The sequence below is a fragment of the Mirounga angustirostris genome, unplaced genomic scaffold (assembly GCF_029215605.1).
Source record: "Mirounga angustirostris isolate CCGP_5_RB_7025 unplaced genomic scaffold, mMirAng1.0.hap1 SCAF_15, whole genome shotgun sequence".
NCBI lineage: Eukaryota > Metazoa > Chordata > Mammalia > Carnivora > Phocidae > Mirounga > Mirounga angustirostris.
Genome location: NW_026991723.1, coordinates 68,974,219 through 68,998,009, shown reverse-complemented (window position 1 = coordinate 68,998,009; position 23,791 = coordinate 68,974,219). Strand labels below are relative to the sequence as shown.

Sequence of the window (23,791 nt, the reverse complement as noted above, 5' to 3'; positions counted from 1 at the left end):
TTCTGATGGTCAATGTACATATTTTTTATATGTAATTCATATACATATCTATTTTACATTTTAGTGACAGTAGTAAAGTAAAATTTTAAAAAATGGATAATTTTGAGTTAGGCATTCACTTTAAGATCATTTTCCTTCTTTTAAAGATTTTTATTTATTTATCCGAAACAGAGAGCAAGAGAGCACAGGTAGGGGGAGCAGCAGAGGGAGAGGGAGAAGCAGGCTCCCCGCTGAGCAGGGAGCCCACCACCGACACGGGGCTCAATCCCAGGATCCTGGCATCATGACCTGGGCTGAAGGCAGATGCTTAATGGACTGAGCCACCCAGGTTCCCCTCAGGTCATTTTCTTTATAAATTTTAAGACATAAATGAAATCTTTAATTTTTAAAATATGTTTGTAACTATCTTATAAAGCTGACTGGCATTCATTACTAGTCCCTTGGCTAGCACAAAGGCCACGATGTGAGAGCAGGGATGAAAATACATGGTCTTTACAGCAATCCTCAGGACAATGCTGCATCTGGCTCTGTCCAATAGCACTATCTCCAGGGGCAGAAATACTGTGTATCTGTGCTACCCCCACGCAGCAGCCACTAACCCCGTGTGACTACTGAGCATCTGAAATGTGGCTAGTGGACTACGGAACTAAATTTTCAGTTTTACTTCAACTCACCCTTTCTATAGCTTCTTTTTCCTGAGGCGTTACTTGAATGTAGTTCATATGACCACTTCCGGCTTCTGCAATTCCTCCACTGCCACCTCCACCCCCTCCTCCTTGACCACCAGCTTCTTGAACTGGTTCATTTAACATCTGAATAAAATGCTCCTGGTGCTGGCTAATTTGCTGTGGTAATTTGAAGGACAGGAAAAAAAAACAACAACAATACAATGATATAAAGTATCTTCAGGAAACTAAGAATTCTAAACACAAATAGAGAAAGCTAGAATTTTGTAACTGCCTTATTTTTAGACTGATTCTGAATTATTTAATCTTTGGAAGGATGTGATTTCTTATATACTATTAAAGAAACTTGGTACTTTTCAGTGAGGCAAACAGTGAAGAAATAAGAGAATTGAAATTCTCTTCCATAAATGCGTCCCGTCCCCCCAAATCAATGTTAAAAAACTACTTGGGGACTATAAAAAGAAACAAAACTTCTGTATCTTCCATACTAGTAGGTAGTACAACACTGTATAAAACTCAAAATACTTCGTGACTTGAGCATTAAATAAACCCATGGGTATGTCTCTAAGAGGCAATGCTCCACTATAATAAGTGTGGGGAAAAAAGATTTTATGAACGGTTTCTTTGATAAAGAGTTTCTCTGATTCTTTGTTTCCCCAAATTATTATTTGACCAACTTAAATTAAGCCCCCCCCCCTCTTTTTTTTAGTACATCTAATCTACAGCATATTCTATTGAGTGCAGCTCGGAAGAAGAGTTTATAGAGCTTGTGGAGGGGAAGGGAGTACACACAGACTTTAAAAAAGTATGATATACTCTACAAACCCACTTTTGAAATTAACTCTGATTAAATAGTTACCTGCAGTAATTGAGGATTTTCCCGACCTATCTGTTGTAGCAATGCTGGAAGCAGGGAAGGATTCTGTTGAATAATTTGTCTCATCTGTTGAAACTGAGGCTGATTCCGTAAAAATTCAAGGGGATGTCCTAAAAAACACATAAATATTTTTAAACAAAAGCAGCGGGCGCCTGGGTGGCTCAGTTGGTTAGGCGACTGCCTTCGGCTCAGGTCATGATCCTGGAGTCCCGGGATTGAGTCCCACGTCGGGCTCCCTGCTCAGCAGGGAGTCTGCCTCTCTCTCTGACCCTCCCCCCTCTCATGCTATCTCATTCTCTCTCTCTCAAATAAATAAATAAAATCTTTAAAAAAAATCTAAAAAATAAAAATAAAAAATAAAAAATAATAAACAAAAGCAGCAATTACATATACAAAGAGCTGGTTCAATCATAATATTAGACAGCAAACACTGACAAGTAAAAAATATGAGTTCGCAGATGTATATAAAAATGAATAATGACAAAAATCTTTCAACCGTACAAACGTCCAAGTCTTATACTATAGAAATTACTCCTATTAGCAAAGGTAGAGAGTACAGAACACTGAAAGAACGAAGTTTTCCTACAATTGTCCTGGGCAGTCAATATCATCAAATAATGAGAATTTATGACCTGCATGCACTTTATCAAAATAAAAAGTACTAATACTGTTCCTAAGAAAAATACATACCTAGAACTAACAAAACCAAAAAATCCACCTATAATACAACCCCAACCTTTAAGGAAAAAAACAAAACAAAACAAAACAAAACAAAAACAATCTGAGCTTGAATTCCTGAGAAATTCTAAACCAAATAAATCAAAGATAATATTTAAAAGAGTTCAGATATGCAGATCAGAAGCAGTTTTATTAATACAAACTTAAATTACAATTAGAAAAACAATTTTGGTTATTACCATTAAACTTCAAACATTTATAACCTATAAAAGCTTGAGATAAATAAGCTATAAGTAGGGGCGCCTGGGTGGCTCAGTCGTTAAGTGTCTTCGGCTCAGGTCATGATCCCAGGGTCCTGGGATGGAGCCCTGCATTGGGCTCCCTGCTCAGCAAGGAGCCTGCTTCTCCCTCTCCCCCTCTCCCTGCTTTGTGAGCACACGCTCTGTCAAATAAATAATCTTTAAAAAAATAAAATAAATAAACTATAAATCAATCGAGTACTAATACATTTAGAACTCTTTAGTCCAAAATCCCATGACAATAATAAATATTAAGGATGCCAAGATAGAACTTGCAACTTTTTGGGGGTAGTCGTGGTTGTCTGATTATACTACGTGAAACCAAAAATTGCATATAATTATGTTTTTGAGGTTACTAATGAATTATGAGAATTTTTTAGATGTTATTTCCTAAAATATCCAAATTAAAATGGCCACATGAGTATGAGAAGTACCCTTCCTTCTGTGACACTGGTTTTACAGATGAAGAAAATGAGACTCAGAAACTAAATTAATCCATTAAGGGCTGCTAAATGGGACAGCAGTCCATATCTGAACCAAAGCAGTGGCCTCTTCTTCCCATTCTTATGCCAATTCCATAGAAATGAAAGCCTGTCCTCTGGGAGACTGTACACAAAATGCTCAGGGCTTGTTGTCAACTAGAGCTGACGGTCGTAAGAGCTAGGAAAAGCATCAAAGAAGGGCCTCTTCAAAATGATCAGTTTAAATTACTTTATCACTACCGTACACAGAACGGAGACTGAAGGAGAATGAAGTAACTCCTGGGCCCCCCACAGGCTCCAGGGCCTCCTCTGTAGTCACACCTTCGGCAATGGAAGGGTGGGTGCCGACCAGTAAAGAAAGAGAGGTGAATTCAAGATTGACTTTCACCTCTAGACCCAAGTCTTCAAACTTCTCAGTGCTTTATTTCTTTGGTTGTATAACAGCCACTAAGATAGTCCTGGCTTTGAAATGACACATACTTTATATGACATTCATAGGGAAAGAGAAGAGACAAGGTGAGCAAACGTTCTAAATCGCTTCAGAATGTTAACACAAAATGCGAACTGGGAAGCATCTCTTCCTCCGAACAGGCTAAACAGAATGTGCCCTTTGCCCAAACTACGGCGCCGAGGTCTCAGTGAGAAGGTATGCTATAGCCCCTGGAGAGAATTTGTTTGGGGCCCTTCTCTAACATCAATGGATAGAAAACTTGTGTGAAGAGTCCTTCAGATGCTCCAGGAAAAAGCCTCAGCTCACACGACAAAGCCAGGACTGTGCCCCGCACCGCCCCAGCCCACTCTAACCTCCAGGGCTCGCTGTGGTTGTCGATGCCGTCGTCGTCGCCGCAGCGGCCGCCACCGAAGACGGAGGAGCCCCAGTGCTGACCGCAGGAGGGGTGTCCACCACAGCCTGACTCTCTCTATCTCCGGGGATCCCCTACAATACAATTTCCCTGCTTTAAAATAGCTTGTCATTCAAAGTTAGTTCAATACTATACAAAGTAAAAGATTTATTGATCTATTTAATGTGCTTGTCTAATTTCCAAAAGCATCAGATGTCTGCTTCTATTAAAAGTAAAGGATTAAGACTTATCTGAAAGCTGCATATATTCAAAGTGCATTAGAAATAACATGAGTGTGGTCTAGAAGAACCCATACTGCAATAATGTAAGGCAGCACTGTCTAGCAGAATTTTCCATTATGACAAAAATGTTCTGTATTTGTGCTATCTAATAAAATACTCATTAATCTCATGTAGCTACTGAGAACTTGAAATGTGGCTGCTACTAAAGAAACTAATTTTTAATACGCTTTTAATTTTTTTAAATTAAAATAGCTACTTGTCCTCAATAGTACTTAATAGCTATTTTACTAGACAGTGCAGATCTAAGGTATAAAGAGATTTGTGATTTAAAACATGCATAAAACAATGTTTACCTATAGCAACACATTATATCTAACATCAAAGATCCTAAGTTTGTATATAAGGAATAACGTACATTTTTAAAAGGCTATTAAAAATTTTTTAAATATCAATACAAACCTTATTAAAATTGGATATATTTGGTTTTTATGCTATATATTACTCTAATTTTTGAATTTCATAGAAACTCACCAGCTCTGCCATAGAAAGGTTTGCATTTGTAACCCTAGCCTTAAAATTATCCAAAGAAACAGGTTTTGATGCATGTACAGTTCTGAAATGAACCCGGGGGGAAAAAAATCTAATGGAAACAGAGCAGGTGGCAACAGTGGCCAAGCAAGAAGGATCTCCTCTATTGACCCATGGTTCTGAGAAAGCGTCCTCCAGAAAGTATCACATACAAAAAATGAACACTGATTATTCAAAATTTACAAAAGTAGATATAAGAACCTTAAATATTTCAGTATTTTCTAAGTTTATAGCATTTGTCTTCTGAAGTTATTAGAATTTAAAACTGCACTGAGACTTCTGGAACACTATTTTGATGCATGATTTACAAGACTTTTCATATACAACCTATTAAAAAAGTCTTTATGAAATCCACATAGATTGTGAAGGAAGAGAATGAAGAAGGAAATATTACATTTGGGTAAGAGATGATAATGGTAAATGCTTCCATTTCCCAATAAATCAGAAGTCAAAATCATAAACATATAACAAATTATGCATAATGAGCCACATTAAGGGTAATGGCTGCCGGCATTAGATGTCACTTCAGGCATTAGAAACAAATGTTTCTGAGAATCCCTTGACTACTACTGATAATAAATAAGCTAACAACTCAAATGCCAATGGAACCAGGCAAATAATATCATACACTAAATTAAATGCAACGATGTTATGTCAGGTAACAGGGAATGGATGGGAGGAAGATAATGAATTAAATAGTCTATGATCTAAAATTTTTCCTAAACCCTTGCAAAAATCCAGAATCCAAGTTGTCCAGACAAACCAGCTCTCTGAATTAATTAATTAGTTAATTAATTAATCTTCCAAGTTTTTATTTAGGATGTCAGTTTTTTTTCTTTTTCTTAGCTATCTGAATTTGTAAGTGAAATCTCTTCATTTTTAAAAGTTGCCGACTAATTACAAAAATGTACACAGTACAAGACAAATAAAATTGGGCTTGGGCTTCCAACTTGATACTTTTGCCCTCAACAGTAAGTATACCCAGGAAGGGTGCCTGGGTGGCTCAGTTGGTTAAGCATCTGCCTTTGGCTCAGGTCATGATCCCAGAGTCCTGGGATCGAGTTCCGCATCGGGCTCCCTGCTCAGTGGGAAGCCATGCTTCTCCCTCTCCTTTGCCTGCAGCTCCCCCTGCTTGTGTTCTCTGTCAAATAAAATAAAAATAAAATCTTAAAAAAAAAAAGTACACTCAGGAGTATGCTGGCCATCAAAAAAGCTACTAAAATGGTAGATCAGATTTAAAAAATCTGTCCCCTTCTACCCCCAAACACACAAACTGCCATCCTTTGAGGATAACATGAATGGGGTAGCAAAGAGAGAGCCAATTTTACAACTCATTTAGCTATGTTGTTTCCTAACTAAAAATCACATCAAAATCTTTTGGAAGAGGTTACATTTTACCAACACAAAATATTAACAAACTAAGAAAAATAAAAGCATTACGTAAATTACTAGCATATATTCTCATTCTCCTGTGAATTGTTATTGTTCCTTAAAAATCTTTGATATTTTGGTATTAAACTACAATAAACAGAGTGAAATATTTCTCACCATTAAAAGATACTCCACTGCTCTGTCGGGGTTGTTGAAACTGGCTCTCAGGGCTGCGATCACTTGCTCTCGTTCATATCCCATCGACATGATCTCAGTTACCATATTCTCGTAAGACTGACCTGTCACTAAGAAAAGGTGTGTGGGGTGGGAGGAAGGGAAAGAAAGGAAACATTTAATAAATATGCACTTCCTGCCTATTTCTTGAGTGTATATGTATGTAATGTTTCAGGCACTACAGGACTAGGGGTACAAAGATGAATAACAGTACAAACTACAACATATATGTGGTAGGTAGAATAATGCCCCCCCTGCCAATCCCCAGAACCTATAAATATGATAGGTTACAAGGCAAAGTGGAATTAAGGTTGTTCATCAGCTGACTTTCAGATAGGGAAATTATCCCAGATTATCTTTGTAGGCCCAATGTAATCACAAGGGTCTTTAAAAGTAAAAGGAAAACAGATGGGAGGGTCAGAGAAACAGATGTTAGGACAAGAGGAAAGAAGCAAGGTCACAGATGCTATGCTGCTGCCTTTGATGACAGAGGAAGGGGCTCTAAGCCAAGGAAGGCGGGCAGCCTCCAGAAGCGTTGAAAGGACACAGAACAGATTCTCCCCCTAGAATGTACAGAAAGAATGGTAGCCCAGTGATTTAGCCCCTTGATTTTAGTCCAGTGAGGACTATGTTAGACTCCTAACTTACTGTGCCTTAAGATAATAAATCTGTTGTTTCCTACCAGGAAGTTTGTGGTAAGTTATCAATAATCGTAGCAACAGAAAATTAACACAGTATGTTTAGTAAGTACAATAAAAACATCAGATACAAATGTATGACAAATATAGAACAGAATTAGCAGGTCAGAGAAGGCAACCTGGAAGAGACAGATGAACTAATTTTTGAAAACAAGGAGGGACGTTTCAGGCAATCGATTCTACTGCAACAACTTCAGTTTTCCTTTGACATCTTTTATTATCAAAGCGGAGGAAAAAAGGAGGCTAGAAGCAGGAAAGTCAGACTTTCATATACCATACAGAGCTGATGCAATGCCCCAAGCACTACTATCCCAGGAAGTCACTTCCCACAGGCTGTCTCCAACCCAAACTTGCTCTTCACAGAAATGGCAGACCACAGACAACAGTCCAAAAGAAAGCCAACTCTCTATACTAAACTTACCTCACTTAAGCCATTTTTTCTTCTACTTCTCTTCTGGGTACCATTCCCTTTCTTGTCTCCTCAAAGAACTGGACCCTTTAGTTATCCTCTCTCTTGTCCACCTCCCACCCTTCACTCTCCACTTAATTATCCTGATCAGCAGTTAACTATACCCTAGAATGTCATCCTAAAAACAGAAGCCTACCCCCTTGGTCGCATCTCAATTCCTCTTTGAGGAACTGGTCCACCTGTCTGCTGCCTTCCCCTTCCAGCCATAGCTATCTGCACAGGCTGTGTCCACTTCTCACATTCCACCCACTCCTTAGTCAATATTGATACGTGATTTTGATCTCGAAAGATGTCCCCCTCAGATGTACCCCACCAGTATCTGACTTCTCCCTTTCAATAACTAGCACCTCTATCCACCCAAGCACAAGAGCCAGGAACCCTGGTGACTGCCAAGTTCCCTCTCCCTTCCCTTCCACACTTTATCTACCAGCGTATCTGCTAGGTCCTATCTCTGAATTACAGTGCAAAATTACCTACTTCCCTCTTTGTCCACTGCCTTCACTGAAGACCAGGCCACAACAATCTCTCACCTGGATTACACTCTGCTTCCTCTCCTGCCCCCGAGCCTATAATCTATTCTGCCAGCTGGAAAAGCAAGCTTTTTAAAAAGAAAACCTCATCTCATTTCGGGCTCCCAATACTCAACAATCTCTGTACACCACACTCCAACTAAGCTGATGTTTTCCAGTTCACTTCACAAGTCATACCTTTTAGAACCAGTCCCAGAACCTCTACACACTTACACACACACGCGTGCGCGTGGCTTCTCTGAGGGTCAATTCCTTCACAGGCTCCAGTTCTCAATTTAAACTGAGAATACATCCCAGAGATGTACTACCTAACTATCCTAAGTATAAGTACCTTCCGTTTTTCTTTATGGAAGCCATTAGTTTCCTTAAAATCATTAATCATGATTTGCAATTTACTTTGTTTCACCCTTCTTTCTTTCCCCCATGTAAATGAAAAGCTCAACTGTGAAAGGGACCCTGTCATTTTGCATCACCATTTCCCTGGCACAGGTGAATGATTTATTTTTTTCTGCAAAATTTTCAATAAAGGCATTTAATAGCTATGAAAGTATATTTTTAAAAAACTAAGTATCATTGAGGAAATGTGGTATTTTTTATCTTGTTTAATGATTTTTCCTTTCCCCTTCCATAAAGGACTTGTTAATGTATTTTTATTTCTTAATTACCCATTCATATGATTCTAGCACTACACTATTTTGACATGATGTTTCTCATTTAATTCTCACAATAACTCCATGGGAAAGGTTTATTGTGATCATGGTTTAACAGTGGCTGGTAAGTCATGGTACAGACTAACAGGCTGTCAGAGTACAGAGCTCCCACACCTAGTCATCAAGCTACACCTCCTAAAATCATGCCTCCTAATTAATCAAGTTATAAAACTCAAAAAGAAATGCCTATAAGCAGTATGATACTCTTCAGATCGTAATAGTACAAGGGCAAATGACTCATAGGAAAACTAGAGACAATGGACAACACAAGGGAGAGCCAAGAGGCTCTCTTAAGGAAAATAGGGAAAAAAACAAAACTGATTTTGACAGACTAAGTGTGAAGGGGAGATGAAAAAGCATTATCCAATAGTTAAAGCTGGGACAGAAAGGTACGTTCACTGCAAGTACCATAACAAGCAACAAGACAGAGATGGGACCCGAAAGGGCTTCAAACTGGAATAAAGATAAAGTGTAAGATTTAGTAACATTTTATACCCATTTCACAAACATTTTGTAATAAACCTGTACACAGTTCAAACTTTGTTAAGACCTCGTTTAAAATTCACATTTGGAAAATTATCTGCTTTAACCCAAAGAATATGCTTAACTCTAATAGTACAATTTAAAGGATTCAATATATAACACATTAACTCACAAAGTCTTTAGTAACATTAATCAAATAATTATCTAAATCATTTAACAGCTTGATTATAAGCAACCATGAAAATGAACACATTTTCATGATCTAGAAAAGTGCAATTTGAACCTCTTCCCTATCTCTTAGAAGGTTATTTACAATGTAGATACTTACCAAGTGCACTTGTTGCATCTTCAAAAAGGTTCGACCGAGAAGAATCTCCTGATGTACTGCAAAAGGTTTTTAGAAAACTGTATATCAGAAAGTATATAAAACTTACATTAGTTTAGTAACTGTCCAAATTTTAAAGAGACTGTTTGATTTTAATTAAATGTAAAGGTCTGGCTACAGTGTTTAAACCATCTTCTACATTAAACCCCAAAGCTTTTTCCATAACATTTATGGCTTGGGAAGAATTTTCAATCTTTATATTCATACTGTTCTGCAAATGCATCACTTTAAATGTCCAATGACATAAAATAACAACTGAACGGAATGCTTACCATTTAAGGAATACAAAAAAGATAACGCACAACTATTTCCCTAAAAGAATTTACAATGATAGGTTAAATAATCTGTAAGTCAAGTCACAATAGAAAAAATACCAAACAGTACAAGTATCCTCCACTTTTCCAAAGTTCACATTCCACCACATTTTGCTTTTACAAAAGATCTACATTAGTACCCGTCTTCATTAACTAGAAGAAATCTGAAGAGAATTTTCTCTGAAGAGGACTTCTGCTTTTATGAGAAAAGTGAAAGTAGTGTTTCATTTGTTTTGCGGCAAGCCTTTATAGAGGAACACACTCTGAGAAGCAAGAGCAGCCCCCAAACTCCTTCCCCAGAACTGTACTTAAGCATCTCAGCATCAATTCTGAGCTGTGTCCGTGAGCATCTGTGCTTCATCTAAATGTATTTTGTGCCTCCATTACCAAGGTGTGTTCTAACATATCCGAAAAGCCTCAGAGGTTATTTTACGGGTCTGGGAATGATCAAAACTTTTTCCACATAAATTTATGGTAATTGCTTCTTTGCTTTATGCCACTTCAGCTTACAAAAGGTTTCACAGGAATGCTCTACTTTCCAATAGTGGGGGAAACCTGTACACAATAAACAGCCGAAGTAGAAACCACATTAGGCTGGAAAGGCCTGGGAAATCTTTACATAACAGAATTTCAGTTAGGTCTTATAGGTAAGTTTTCAACACAGGAGCTGAAAGAAGACATTCAAGTCAAGGAACATGGCAAAAGCAAAAAACGGAGGGGTGTGATAAAATCCAAGTTGTAACCGAAAGTAAACCAATTTAAAAGGACTAAGTTTCTGTTGGGCAACTGCAGAAGATGAGTCTGGAAAACAAAGTAGACAAAAACAAGATTATGAAAGACCATGAAGAGTAGGCCAAAGAAAAATAAGTTGAAATTTACAAAGTAGTAAAGGTAGCAGCTAGCAGTTTAGATTAAAACATACATACAACACAACACACACTTATACCTCTGTCCCAGTTTTAAAAAATAAAACACAGTACGGGCGCCTAGGTGGCTCCATCAGTTAAGCGTCCAACTCTTGATTTCGGCTCAGGTTATGATCTCAGGGTCGTGAGATCGAGCCCCATGTCAGGCTCCACACTGAGCGTGCAGCCTGTTTAAGATTGTCTCCCTCTTCCTCTGCACTCCCCCCCCCCCAACCTGTACCACAGGAAGAGCAAGAGATATATCTAAGTTTGAATTCATAAATTATTTTCTAATCCTCAGTTTCTTCATCAATACAATGATGTCAACAATAATATCCATGTATCCCAAAGTGCTGTATGTAGGGTTACTGCTGGTTAAGTGTTTAGCAAAGTGCCTGGCATCATAACATCCAATACGATTAAACTAATTTTCTGGTGTAATTTTTAAATTATCTTCATTAACTAGATAATAAAGCTAGCTTATATAGAAGGCAAAACTTTGAAAAAATTATATATAGAAAAAATAATTCTCTTGCCCAAGACCCCTACCCAGGGAACAATCACTACCACCAGCTTCTATATAACGATGACTATGTCTTACCTTTGGGTGTGTTTTATTTAACTTAATTATCTCATGTTAGCATAACAATGACCTCAAATTTTCCCCACAGACACAGTATTCCACTTAATTGACCAAATCAAGCTATTCATAGGGAATTTTTAGTTTGGTTCTCAACTTTTAAATTCTTTCTGTAGTCAAATTTATCAGTTGTCCCTTTTATGACTTTTTTGATTAAGATTATTTTTATTTTTCCCATGTTCTCTAGTTTATGGTTTCCTTTTATGTTGATTCTTTCTCTACCTAGAATTTATTTTTATGAGTACAAGGTAAGTGATCCATCTTCCCTCTTCCATCTGGCTAGGCATTAATCCCAACAGCATCTTCCCCACGGAGTGGTTTGAAATTACATCTTTATCTTACATTAAGTCCCAGGTATGTACTCTGGTCTGTTTCTAGACTACCATCTATTTACCTAAGCAGTCTTTCTAGTAAGAGCCATTGTAAATTATTACAATCATTTACCACCATGTATAATACACTTTACTACCTGGCAGGATTAATCTCCTTCATTCCAGTTCTCTAACAGGATAATTTATGCTGTTCTGCACACTGCTTTGAAATTTCTTCTTACATATCTCAGATAAGAGTGAGGTAGGGCCGAACCACAATTCTTCAACTTTGATTCCCCTTCAGCACTTCTCCTTCCCCATCTGCAGTTTTCAGTGTGCTGTCCCCTTGCTACTGTTCTTCTACACATTACTATACACAGCCACAGAATATGTTGTTTTGTAGCTTTTGCTTGGTTTATGGTTATTGCCCATATTGTTTTGTAATCTGTTTTTCTCCCTGATAACAAAGCCTTGAAACCACATTCACTCCATATGATACCTACTACATACTTTAACTGGCCGGCAGTATTGGACATTAGGGCTTCTCAAACTTTAGGAAGCCCAAGAATTTACCAGGAGAGCTTGCTAAAATACAGATTTCTGGGATCCACCCCCAGATAATTCTAATTTAGGTCAGGGGTTTACTTTCAAACAAACTCCCACTAATGCTGATGCTGCTTACTATCACTTTGAGTAGCACTGCTCTCTAATATGAATAAATTACAGGTCAAGTCATTCCCTTACTAATGCATTTAGGTTGGTTCCAATTTGCCTTTAACTATAAATAATGTAGTCTTGTGCACATGCGCAGTTTCTCTAAGGTAAAGATAAACAAATAGAATTTGCATTGTAACTGGTGGTTTTTAAAGAACAAAATTGGCCTAAAGACACAAACGCCTATTAATGAAATGTCAGGCCAGTGGTGATGAATAAACTTTCCGGTATCCCTCAAATTTATACCAACATGTCTCTCGACAATTATCTCACTAAGTTTCGTGCTTTATAGGACACTCCACGTTGTACAATACAGATGAAAGGACTAAGGCACATTTAAGCAGCCAGTTTTCTGAGCTTCTCTCATCCTTCCTTTCCCATGTTATCCTTCTCTAAGGTGATAATGTGGAGAAATAAAAATAAGCAGTTGGTGTATAAGGCCAAACCAAGTAAGTAACTCTAGCATCTGCTCTCTGTATCACTGACCATCTACTGATTTATGCAACTTCTGTAAGTCTGAAAACGTAATACTGACTCTTGAGAATGCGTAAATGAAACTGTACCCCAGAAAGAAATTTTAAAAAGAGATAATAAAGAAATTTGGATAGATCATATTAGCACATTAAAATATACTGATCAATTCTGAAATTCTCACTATGAGCTTTTCAAAGAGCTGAAAACATTTAAGAAAATAAAATATACTGCACTGAACGAAGACATATTTAATTACAGTTACAATATTTATATGATCTGGAAAACCAATGTGTTAAATTTGTTCAGTTCCCTCCCATACACAGAACTGATGAACAACCTTTTGATAGAACAGCTTAACCTGAGTCTAGGTTCTCTCCCACTAGGTAAGAGTGTTGAATGCATTTCTAAATATACATGGGAGAAGCATCAAGTTAGGCAACAGTGTCTCAATGCCTAAAGCAAAGTTCAGCAAGCAGGCATAGATAGGGGAAGCATTTTATTACCTGAGCCTATGCTCTCCTCGTAGGGAATCAATTCCCTGGAAAGAGGCCCTAAGTGACCAATTAATCAGATGACTCAAACCTCTCCAAACACTGTGGACTGAGTCAGACACAGTAACCAGACATAAAGGCAAACACTAAAATGAAGGATCCTAATTTTTTTCTAATCATTGTTGTATTTATCACAAACATGCTTTCCTATCAGTGTTTCCAACTCCTGTATAATCTCTACTCCATCTGGTTCTGATTCCGAGGACTTTAACTACTGCCACTGAGGTCCCAAGCTGTACTGAAGTCACAAAAGACAAACAGTGCCAGTGCACACTGGACTTAATACTACCCATGTTCTCAGATAAAGGAGAAATTCTCTATACATGTCCACCCAAAAGAACCAAAGCACTTGTTTTGGTTATTTTATTTATCCTTGGGGGGAAAAGAACCTTTGTCATAAACTACTCAATACTCCTGCCAACTTCCCACAAGAAAATATTTCTTGGGCGCCTGGGTGGCTCAGTTGGTTAAGCGACTGCCTTCAGCTCAGGTCATGATCCTGGAGTCCCGGGATCGGTCCCACGTCGGGCTCCCTGCTCAGCAGGGAGTCTGCTTCTCTCTCTGACCCTCCCCCTCTCATGCTCTCTATCTCATTCTCTCTCTCAAATAAATAAATAAAATCTTAAAAAAAAAAAAAAAATTAAAAAAAAAAAAAGAAAGTATTTCTTGCTCCTCAAATATCCTGCACCTTTTCCTTTGTTTTAAAGATCTACACTGGTAAAATTTAAATTTCTACAAAAGTTCACAAAAATATAGATAAAACAGTGGAAAATTCAAACAATCCATATGTTCAACAAAAGGTAGTAGGTCACTATGCACAATAGTTGATACTTAACTCTGCTGTGAACATGTGCTATTTCACAGCTTTTACATTCATTATTTCATTTAATCCTTACAACAACTCTAAGAGATAGGTCCTATTGTCATCCACTTTTTTAAAAAATTTATTTATTTGACAGAGAGAGACACAGCGAGAGAGGGAGCACAAGCAGGGGGAGTGGGAGAGGGAGAAGCAGGCTTCCCGTGGAGCAGGGAGCCCGATGCAGGGCTCGATCTCAGGACCCTGGGATCATGACCTGAGCTGAAGGCAGACGCTTAACGACTGAGCCATCCAGGCACCCCATGTCATCCACATTTTACAGATGAGGAAAATACCCAAAGATATTATTTTTCTAAGGTAAAGTGCCAACAAATGTCAGATCCAAACACAATGCTACGCAGCAACTGGAAATATTTAGTGGCATGGAAGGATATTTACAATATAAATGACAATGATCAGAAAAGAATATAGATCAAATATAAATAATGATTAGGGGTCAAGGTCAAATTATTTATAATGTCAAACTATAATAAAATAGCAAGTTATTTTTATTCTTTTTTTTTTTTTTTTTTTAAAGATTTTATTTATTTATTTGAGAGAGAGAGAGAGATAGCGAGAGCAGGAACACAAGCAGGGGGAATGGGAGAGGGAGAAGCAGGCTTCTTGCCGAGCAGGGAGCCCGATGTGGGACTCGATCCCAGGACCCTGGGATCATGACCTGAGCCGAAGGCAGACGCTTAACGAATGAGCCACCCAGGCGCCCCGAGTTATTCTTATAAGTCATTTGTATTTCTTAATTTTTCTACACAAAATAAATAATGACTTTGACCCTCTTTCCCCTCCCCCTGCGGGAAAAAAATGCAGAGTATACAAATTTGGATTATGGAAATTTAAACAGGCACAAGCATGCTGTTTAGTCACAATTCAATGTTTAGAAAAAGTTTAACGTAGCAGAAACAAAGTTTGATCAAAACAATCATCAAAATAAATACTCGCGTTAAGTTCTTGTCATGAACTTGTGTTGAGATATGATTTCCTAGACTGTAGGTCTTACCTGTCAGTTGCTGTTGGACTCGTGGCCACAGGGGTCTCTGCTGGCTTTTCTGCAGGCTTCTCTGGTTGCGCCGCACTAGCAGGTGCAGGTTCAGAAGATGCTGTCGTTGGTGCTGGAGTGACGGATGCAGGGGAAGGAGTGGGAGCCAGAGTGGGCGCAGGGGCTGGGGCCTGAGCCACAGCTGGAGCTGTGGAGGAGCTAACTGTGGTAGTGGTGGCAGGATTTGACTGCTGGGTTGTAGCTGGTGCTGGTGTTGTCACTGCTTTGGGCTAAACAAATTAAAAAAGTAAAACAATGGATTATGATAAAATACATTACCTGATCTCTAAGTAGACTGTACGGTTATAGGAGGCTACAAACGTAACAATAACACAAACTTGTAACTTGAAAATAATTTCATAAAGTAACGTAATAAGTGATCAATATTATCCATCTGAATCACTACTTAACGTTACTCTTTCAAAGCCAATGACAGCATATGTATTATCTATCAACCTTAATTAGCTTTAGCTAATAGTTTCAGTCTTTGTTATCAAGTTAATACGAAAAAGAACCAAAAGCAGCCACTACTCAGAAATATACAGAATGTGTACTGAGAAAAAGAACCATGTAATTACTGTCCCACCACCCCCAAGCACTACACTTTAAGTTCCTTGGTTATAATTTTCAAGTATTTATTGTCATTTAAAAGCGTCACCAAAATAACTTTGATTTGAGCTGGTATAGAGCACATTGGAGAAAGAGTGGCCTGTGCAAGGTAGGGCAGGGGAATTAAAAGAAATACTAGCAGCGTTCATTCCCTCCTTTCTTTATTCTAAGAGCCCTGTGTTAGGCCTGTAACTTTTAAACTGCCAATACTCTGCAAATTATTAATGTTCTAAAACTCCAGTCTAGATGAAATGAAATTTAAATGCATTACTATGCTCATTTATTTCCCTTAAGATTACTTGTGATCAATATAATACAGTCACATTCCATGCCCTCAAGGTCTCTGTTGCCATAGAGCTATTTAAGCCTCATTCTAAATGGTATCAAACCCATCTGCTTTTTGAAGTTTTTCTGCTTACTTTTGATCTAAATAGCTTTTTCCTGTCTCTTCTTTATAATAAGGTCATTTCTCATTGCTTCCATAATGCCCAATTCTTCCCCTTCTAATAGCTGGCTTCTATTAACTTGAAAATAAAATAACCGCAAATATCATTAGAATCCTATGTAAAATAAGAAAAGGCTTGGCTCTAAGTAGCTATTCTTCAAATGCATGGATCTATTCTGAGACCTATCCTGCTTAATTCTTAGCTATGTTCTAAATAATCAAAGTTATTATAATACTAAAGGAAATAACACCAATAACATACATATCCAAATATGTGGCTACCACATTTTCCATTATGTACTATACATAAACTAGATGAGACAATGGAATATTATTCAGCCCTAAAAGGACACAAATTCTGGCATGTAGCTACAACATGGATGAACCTGGATGACATTATGCTAAGGGAAATAAGCCAGTCACACAAGGGAAACACTGTATGATTCCACTTATATGAAGTATGTAGTTAAACTCATAGAAAGTAGAATAGTGGTTACCAGGGACTGGGGGGCAAGGGAAATGGGAGATACTATTTAGTGGGTATAGAGTTCTAGAGACAGATGGTGATGATGGTTGTAGAACATGAATGTACTTAATGCCACTGAACTGTACAATTAAAAATGGTTAAACTGGTAAATTTTGTGTTATGTATATTTTATCACAGTTAAAAATACTAGACTGAGACAAAGTTTCCTCAGATGATTCTGTTCCTCTATATGTAAAGTTTAACATTTAGTGAGTATAAGTGCTTTAATATAACAAAATCACTATGGTTCTTAATGGATTAAAAACTTTTAAATCCAATACCTATGTTTAGCTGCTTTTTCTCAGGACAAAAATATGCAGTTAATTAAAATTTACTTGCTCAACTATTTTCTACTGCATATAGTACCTTAAACTTACAAAAAAAATCCTCATTTATTCTTTCAGTCTTTGATAAACTGTTTTCCAATTACTTTTTTTTTTTTTTTTTTTTTTAAAGATTTTATTTATTTATTTGACAGAGAGAGATACAGCGAGAGAAGGAACACAAGCACGGGGAGTGGGAGAGGGAGAAGCAGGCTTCCCGCCGAGCAGGAAGCCCGATGTGGGGCTCGATCCCAGGACCCTGGGATCATGACCTGAGCCGAAGGCAGACGCTTAACGACTGAGCCACCCAGGCACCCTTCCAATTACTTTTTTAAACTTATTTTCAGTGTCACAAGTATCACTGTTCTTCTCAGATTACGACAACTCAATCCTAAAAATTCATGTCATGAGTACCACCACATCCCTATTTAACTCTCCACTGCATGCTTATGTATCTTTAAACAAAAATATAACAGAACCTCTGAAAGAACCCGAATTCATTCTCTGCCTTAGAGAAAACTCTGACTTTTATAAACTGTCCCAAATATATTTCAATCCAACAAGTCACAAAAATATTCCCTTTAAAAAACTTCCTCAAGGGGCGCCTGGGTGGCTCAATTGGTTGGTTAAGTGTCCGAATCTTGGTCTGTCATGATTTCAGAGTCCTGAGATTGAGCCCCACGTCCAGCACTGCACTGGGCAGAGAGCCTACTTAAGATTCTCTCTCTCCTTCTGCCCTTCCCCTCTAAAAAACACCACCAAACCAAAACCTTTCTCACAACTATCATTCTATCATTTCTTCAGCTGCCTTTTCCTTTTTTAGCATCTAAAAATCTACCCCCTCAACTAAGGAATATCACTGAAATTATGAGTTTACATGCCTTTTCTGCCTGAGGAGTCAAGTCAGATCTAGTACATAATTTAGCAAGTCCCTTTAAGGCACCCTTATTAAAAACACAAAATAAGAACTATTTACTCAATTACTAAGAATCACACTTTAAATTACTTAATTACCGATTTTACTACTCCAGCAAAACTTAACAATTTTTACATGACCTTTTATTATCTGTTTCATTTAAAGTTATGTTTAAGCTATAAATGTACAAAATAATTAACTTTATGGCTGACTCAAAGTAGACTGTTAAAACCTTTAAATAACAGTTAAGTACCTGCCATATGGATGTGCACAAACTATATACACAGTTGGGATCATTATTTAAAAAAAAAAACCCAAAAACCCAAAAAACCCTCATATGCATAAAGATATACAGAACAAGGCTCAAACTCACTTTTGTCACCATAACCACCACGAAGTTTTTTTCGTCAATTTTATATTCTTTTAGAGCAGTATCATCATTGAGGATTTTGCCTAGTACATTAAGAAAAAAAGAACACATCATTTGAAGCCCCATAACCTTTGTCTTACACATTAACTGAAGTTAAAATAATCACCAATGTCAATTCTATCAATTAATACTTTCCCCAAAGAAAAACATTAACTAATCAGCCAAGATAAATATAAACGGAAATATAATCGGGTGAAAAGGCACTAACATTTGACTGAAAGATATCAAACACAAACACCGTATATATTTCTGAAAGACTCAATCTGTATACACAATTTATAAGATGACAATTTCTAAAACCAAAGACTGTCACTGTAAGCAAGAAGATGGCATATTACTTACAATATTTAATTCATACCTGCATAAATTAATTTTTGACCTGCTACAGGAAAGGCATCTTTCCCCTTTTCAGATTCAATCTTCTCTTTCAGTGCCTTCACCTACAGGAAAAACAAAGATTTTTTTCTAAAAAGTCTAAACAACAAATGACAATCCAGAATTTGAATAAATAATGCAAGGTAAAATTTTATGCATATTAATTATTAAATATACTTCCAAAAACTTAAAGATCCTGTCTTTACAATATTATATCAAAAAGACTCATTCTTAATACATATCGCTAGGCATAAAAGGGGCGCCTGGGTGGCTCAGTCCTTAAGCGTCTGCCTTTGGCTCAGGTCATGATCCCAGGGTCCTGGGATCGAGCCCCACGTCGGGCTCCCTGCTCCACGGGAAGCCTGCTTCTCCCTCTCCCACTCCCCCTGCTTGTGTTCCCTCTCTCGCTGTTGTCTTTCTCTGTCAAATAAATAAATAAAATCTTAAAAAAAAAATACATATCGCTAGGCATAATAGGTATAAACTTTGTTTTACCACAGATGCTAGACATACACAGATTAAAAAGAAAAAACTTTACCAGTTGACTTGATAAATCCATTCAAAATAAAGATTTCAACATCAGAAAGTTTTGATTCTCATTATAGTTTATGGCCTTATTTCCCACAGAGTAAAAAAGTAAAGAAAAACTCTCTAACCTAAAAGGCCTAAGAAATGAAATAGTCACTTCTACAATAATAATAGAAGTTAAATATGAATGTTAAATGGCAAATGATTCACTTTAAAAGTGGGATACGTTTCATTATAATCACACCCGAGGGAGCTTAAAGACCAATTAAAACAATTTCTGGGGATGTGGCGTGAACATCTGTATTTTTTTTTAAAGCTTTACAGGTGGTTCCAAAGTTCAGCCTTGGCCAAGGACCACTGTACCACTTAAATGATCTTAAACAAGTAGTTCGGTTTCTCTCAAATATCAGTCTCATCTACGAAGTACGAGGGACTGAAATAGATGATCTTTATGGTCTCTTTGATTCCTAAAATTATGTGACAATAGGGTCATTATAAGGTATTTTGAAAATGAGTCCAATCAATTTCTGACACTGATCAGAAAGCAGGGTGGCACAGGAGTAAAAGAGGCAAGAAGACATAATGGAACTAGTTTCATTACTTTAAAGGCACAAGAATCAAGAGGGAAAATTCTATTCTTTCTATTTCCGAGAATACTTCTAAAAAGCGTCTAAGTTGATAGTTCTGAGCTTTAGGTGAAAGACTGCCTGATAGGGATACAAAGAGAACGTACTAGTTTCATTAAAGACACAAGAATCAAAGGGGAAAATTCCATTTCCTTCAATTTCCCAGCATACTTCTGAAAATTGTCTAAGTTGATAGTTCTGAGCTTTAGATGAAAAACCGCCTGAGAGAGAAAGAGAAGGTCCCTTTGTACAATTAAAAAGCAACAATGTATCTTCCAAAAGAAAAAAAAGATGATAATGCTTATACAGCTTTAAGTACATTAACATACACAAATTCAAGTAATTCTTAAAACTCTGGGACAAATGGGAATATCATCCACTCAATGTTATAGATGAGAAGAGACGTTAAATCTCCTCCCCAGGTCACACAGCTACTAAGTAGTAGCTGAAACCCAGCTTTCTGACTTCAAGCTTTAAAGCAGAGTTATTTTGCACACACCATATAAATTACCCTTGCTGCATTGATCTTCCTGAAATGAGTCAACAGCATCACCACTATTCTGATGTTCCCCAAAGTAGAAATCCATCAGAAGAATCTAAGTCCACTATTTTCTATTGTTCTGAATTTCAAAGGTTAAATGAACACAAGTAACAACTTAAAAAAAAAAGCACTCAGAGAATCTGATCTCAACATCAGTAAACTCAGGCTATAAATTCCACGGCCTTATTCAATTTCACATAATGTTCTTTATCATAATGGTAAACTCTCTGCTATGTGTGTTTCAGAATAAAGAAGAACAAAGACTTCACAACTTCAATAACTCTACAGTTGGCCCTTGCTTTAAATTAATGTTGACAGTTCTGATTTTACCTATACATTCAACTAGCACTTCATGATAAGAGCAGGAAATAAAAGATACGATATATCCAAATTTCTAACATAAATTTTAAAGATCATTTCACTAAATCCCTGCACTGCTATGGATTCTAACGCCTAGAGCAATGATTGTCTAGGTGAGGTTAGGGAGCCATAAAGGTTCGTAAAACCTTATCAAGTGGTCTGCAAGGTCAAAGACATTATTTGCCTTTTTCCATTCTAATTTTCTCACAACTATATACTTGAGTTTTCCAGAGGTTACAAAGCATGTGATTCCACAAAAGACTGAATGCAGAAGCAGGTGAGAAGCTAATCTATCTTCTATTAAGCCAAACATTAAAGAGTTTTGCTGGGGTGTCTGGCTGGTTCAGTTGGTAGAGCATGTGACTCTTGATCTCAGGGTGGTGAGTTTGAGGCCCATGCTGGGTGTGAAGCATGATGGTACATTGGACTAATCATGTCTGAATAAAAAAAAGCAGAACAACAACAACAACAAACACCTCCAATCATTTTGCTCCAAAGAAACCAAACCGGTGATTAAATATTAAGAATATAACAATGAGAACTCTATAGACATCACTATCTATATAATTTGGCTAAAAAAGTAATCACAGACTAACACTCTAAGTGTTTAGGGGCGCCTGGGTGGCTCAGTTGTTAAGCTTCTGCCTTCAGCTCAGGTCATGATCCCAGTGTCCTGGAATCAAGCCCCGCATCGGGCTCCCTGCTCCGCGGGAAGCCTGCTTCTCCCTCTCCCACTCTCCCTGCTTGTGTTCCTTCTCTCGCTATGTCTCTCTCTGTCAAATAAATAAATAAAATCTTAAAAAAAAAAAAAGAAAAAACTTCCCAACTCCCCATATCTCTTGTCAGCTACACTCTCCTCCCTTTAGTCTCAGGCATTTTTCAAAAAATTAACTACACACACTGTAGAACTTACTGGTAACACCAGACCTACTACTCAACTATACAGTGCTGACAAAAGAATGGACTTTATTCTCATTCTGCTGCTTATTTTCTCCCTATCCCCAGGATTCCATAAAACTGCTCTTACCAGTTATCACCAAATTCAGCAAAAATCATAACCAGACACTTCTTAGTCCTTTCTTACCTTACTTGACTTGTCACATTAAACAGTACTGAACCTGTTTCTCCTGTTTACAGTGCTTTCCTTTGGCTTCCGTAAGGCCATGCTCTTCTGGATTTCCTCCTATCTCTCTGTTCACGGCTTTGTGAAATCCTCTTCCTTGGCTAGCCCTTTAAGTGCTACTTGGGGTTATACCCAAGGCTGCCTTTTGTTCTATATAAACTTCCCAGATATTCCATCTCCTTTAGTTTTAATAACCATCCAGGTGTCACTTCTTAGCCCTCTCAACTTTAGCCATGCATACTTAAGTCTCTACTTTATCCCATAGGCATTTCAACCATAATATATTTGCTTAAAGATGGCCTATAGACTAGTAAGTCTAAATCCTAACCTGATCAAATTGAACACACTTTAAAACAGCTTATTAAGAAAGGTCTTCTTTCTGGATGTTGCAAAAAAAGAAGAGGTAGCACCTCTGCACATGGCTTGTCTTGGGAAAGTTATGACCAGCAACACATGCAGTTATGACTCCTCTAACTGCGCTGAGCCCCATGCCAGTGCTATTTCATTAAGTAGTAAACAGGATGGATCTAGAATTGATCACCACAGTCCCAATAAATAATGAAGGCTATCTTTTCATTTTGCTAAACTTTCATTTTGCTGTTTATTTCCCCCTGAAGAATGAGTTTATCATCAACCCAACCATCAACAAAGCACTGTTATCAGAAACCAAACTTTTTTCCTAGCCGCATACTTCTCTTATGAAATTGTGTGCATTTCAAAAGAAAAACATATTCTTTTTTATTTATTTTTTTATTCTTATGTTAATCCCCATACATTACATCATTAGTTTTAGATGAAGTGTTCCATGATTCATTGTTTGTGCATAACACCCAGTGCTCCATGCAGAATGTGCCCTCCTCAATACCCACCACCAGGCTAACCCATCCTCCCACCCCCCTCCCCTCTAGAACCCTCAGTTTGTTTTTCAGAGTCCATCGTCTCTCATGGTTCGTCTACCCCTCCGATTTCCCCTGCTTCATTCTTCCCCTCCCGCTACCACCTTCTTTTTTTTTCCTTAACATATATTGCATTATTTAAGAAAAACATATTCTTTATCTAACATTAAACATGGTTGACATGGCTTTTCCCCCCCCCAAAAGGGAGACAATCACAATTAATAATAATAGTCTATTAAAAAGTGCCAACACAAAAGCTGATCAGTTATTCTTTTTCATCCCATTTCCATGAGGTGCTTGTCTCTTCCACATTCTTCAAATCATTCATCCAGTGGTTCCAACTTACCACCTAATTATTTCCCCATGTGAATATTACACTGCATCCCCTGGCACTACCCTAGTCCAGGCCAATAACCATTAAAAGTAGTCTTTTCCATTCAACAAATTTAAGTTTTATGTTTCAGATATCAAAATGTCTTACAAATTGTATCCCCATGACAGTAACATAATGTTTTGCACCTCAGTCCTCTTACACAGCACTTTTGCACAAGATTTCTAGGACTACAGCTTGTTGATTAGGTTAGCAATTGAATATTCATATGATAACCCAGCTTCCTCAATGTTACAGTATATTTTCCTTATTTCTGCTGTAACTGTATTGTTCCTTATTACTGTTATAACTATAAGTAGTAAAAAA

General features: G+C 37.5%; 1 protein-coding gene across 4 annotated transcripts in view; it reads right to left on the bottom strand.

The window, feature by feature from the left end:
• RAD23B (RAD23 homolog B, nucleotide excision repair protein) overlaps positions 1 to 23,791 on the bottom strand; it is a 41,275-nt gene that overhangs the window by 6,934 nt on the left and 10,550 nt on the right. For 2 of the 4 annotated variants that reach the window (XR_010407798.1, XM_045882859.3), the window contains exons 2-9: positions 19,004 to 19,085; positions 18,589 to 18,668; positions 15,358 to 15,626; positions 9,518 to 9,594; positions 6,243 to 6,370; positions 3,827 to 3,959; positions 1,546 to 1,673; positions 675 to 845 (exon numbers count right to left, since the gene is read on the bottom strand). Coding sequence is in view for 3 of the 4 variants with exons in the window: in XM_045882859.3 (XP_045738815.1) it covers positions 675 to 845; positions 1,546 to 1,673; positions 3,827 to 3,959; positions 6,243 to 6,370; positions 9,518 to 9,594; positions 15,358 to 15,626; positions 18,589 to 18,668; positions 19,004 to 19,085 (1,068 nt within the window). In the remaining variant the exon portion in view is untranslated. The remainder of the gene's footprint in view (positions 1 to 674; positions 846 to 1,545; positions 1,674 to 3,826; positions 3,960 to 6,242; positions 6,371 to 9,517; positions 9,595 to 15,357; positions 15,627 to 18,588; positions 18,669 to 19,003; positions 19,086 to 23,791) is intronic. The other 2 variants (XM_045882860.3, XM_064579679.1) reach the window with 2 other exon arrangements.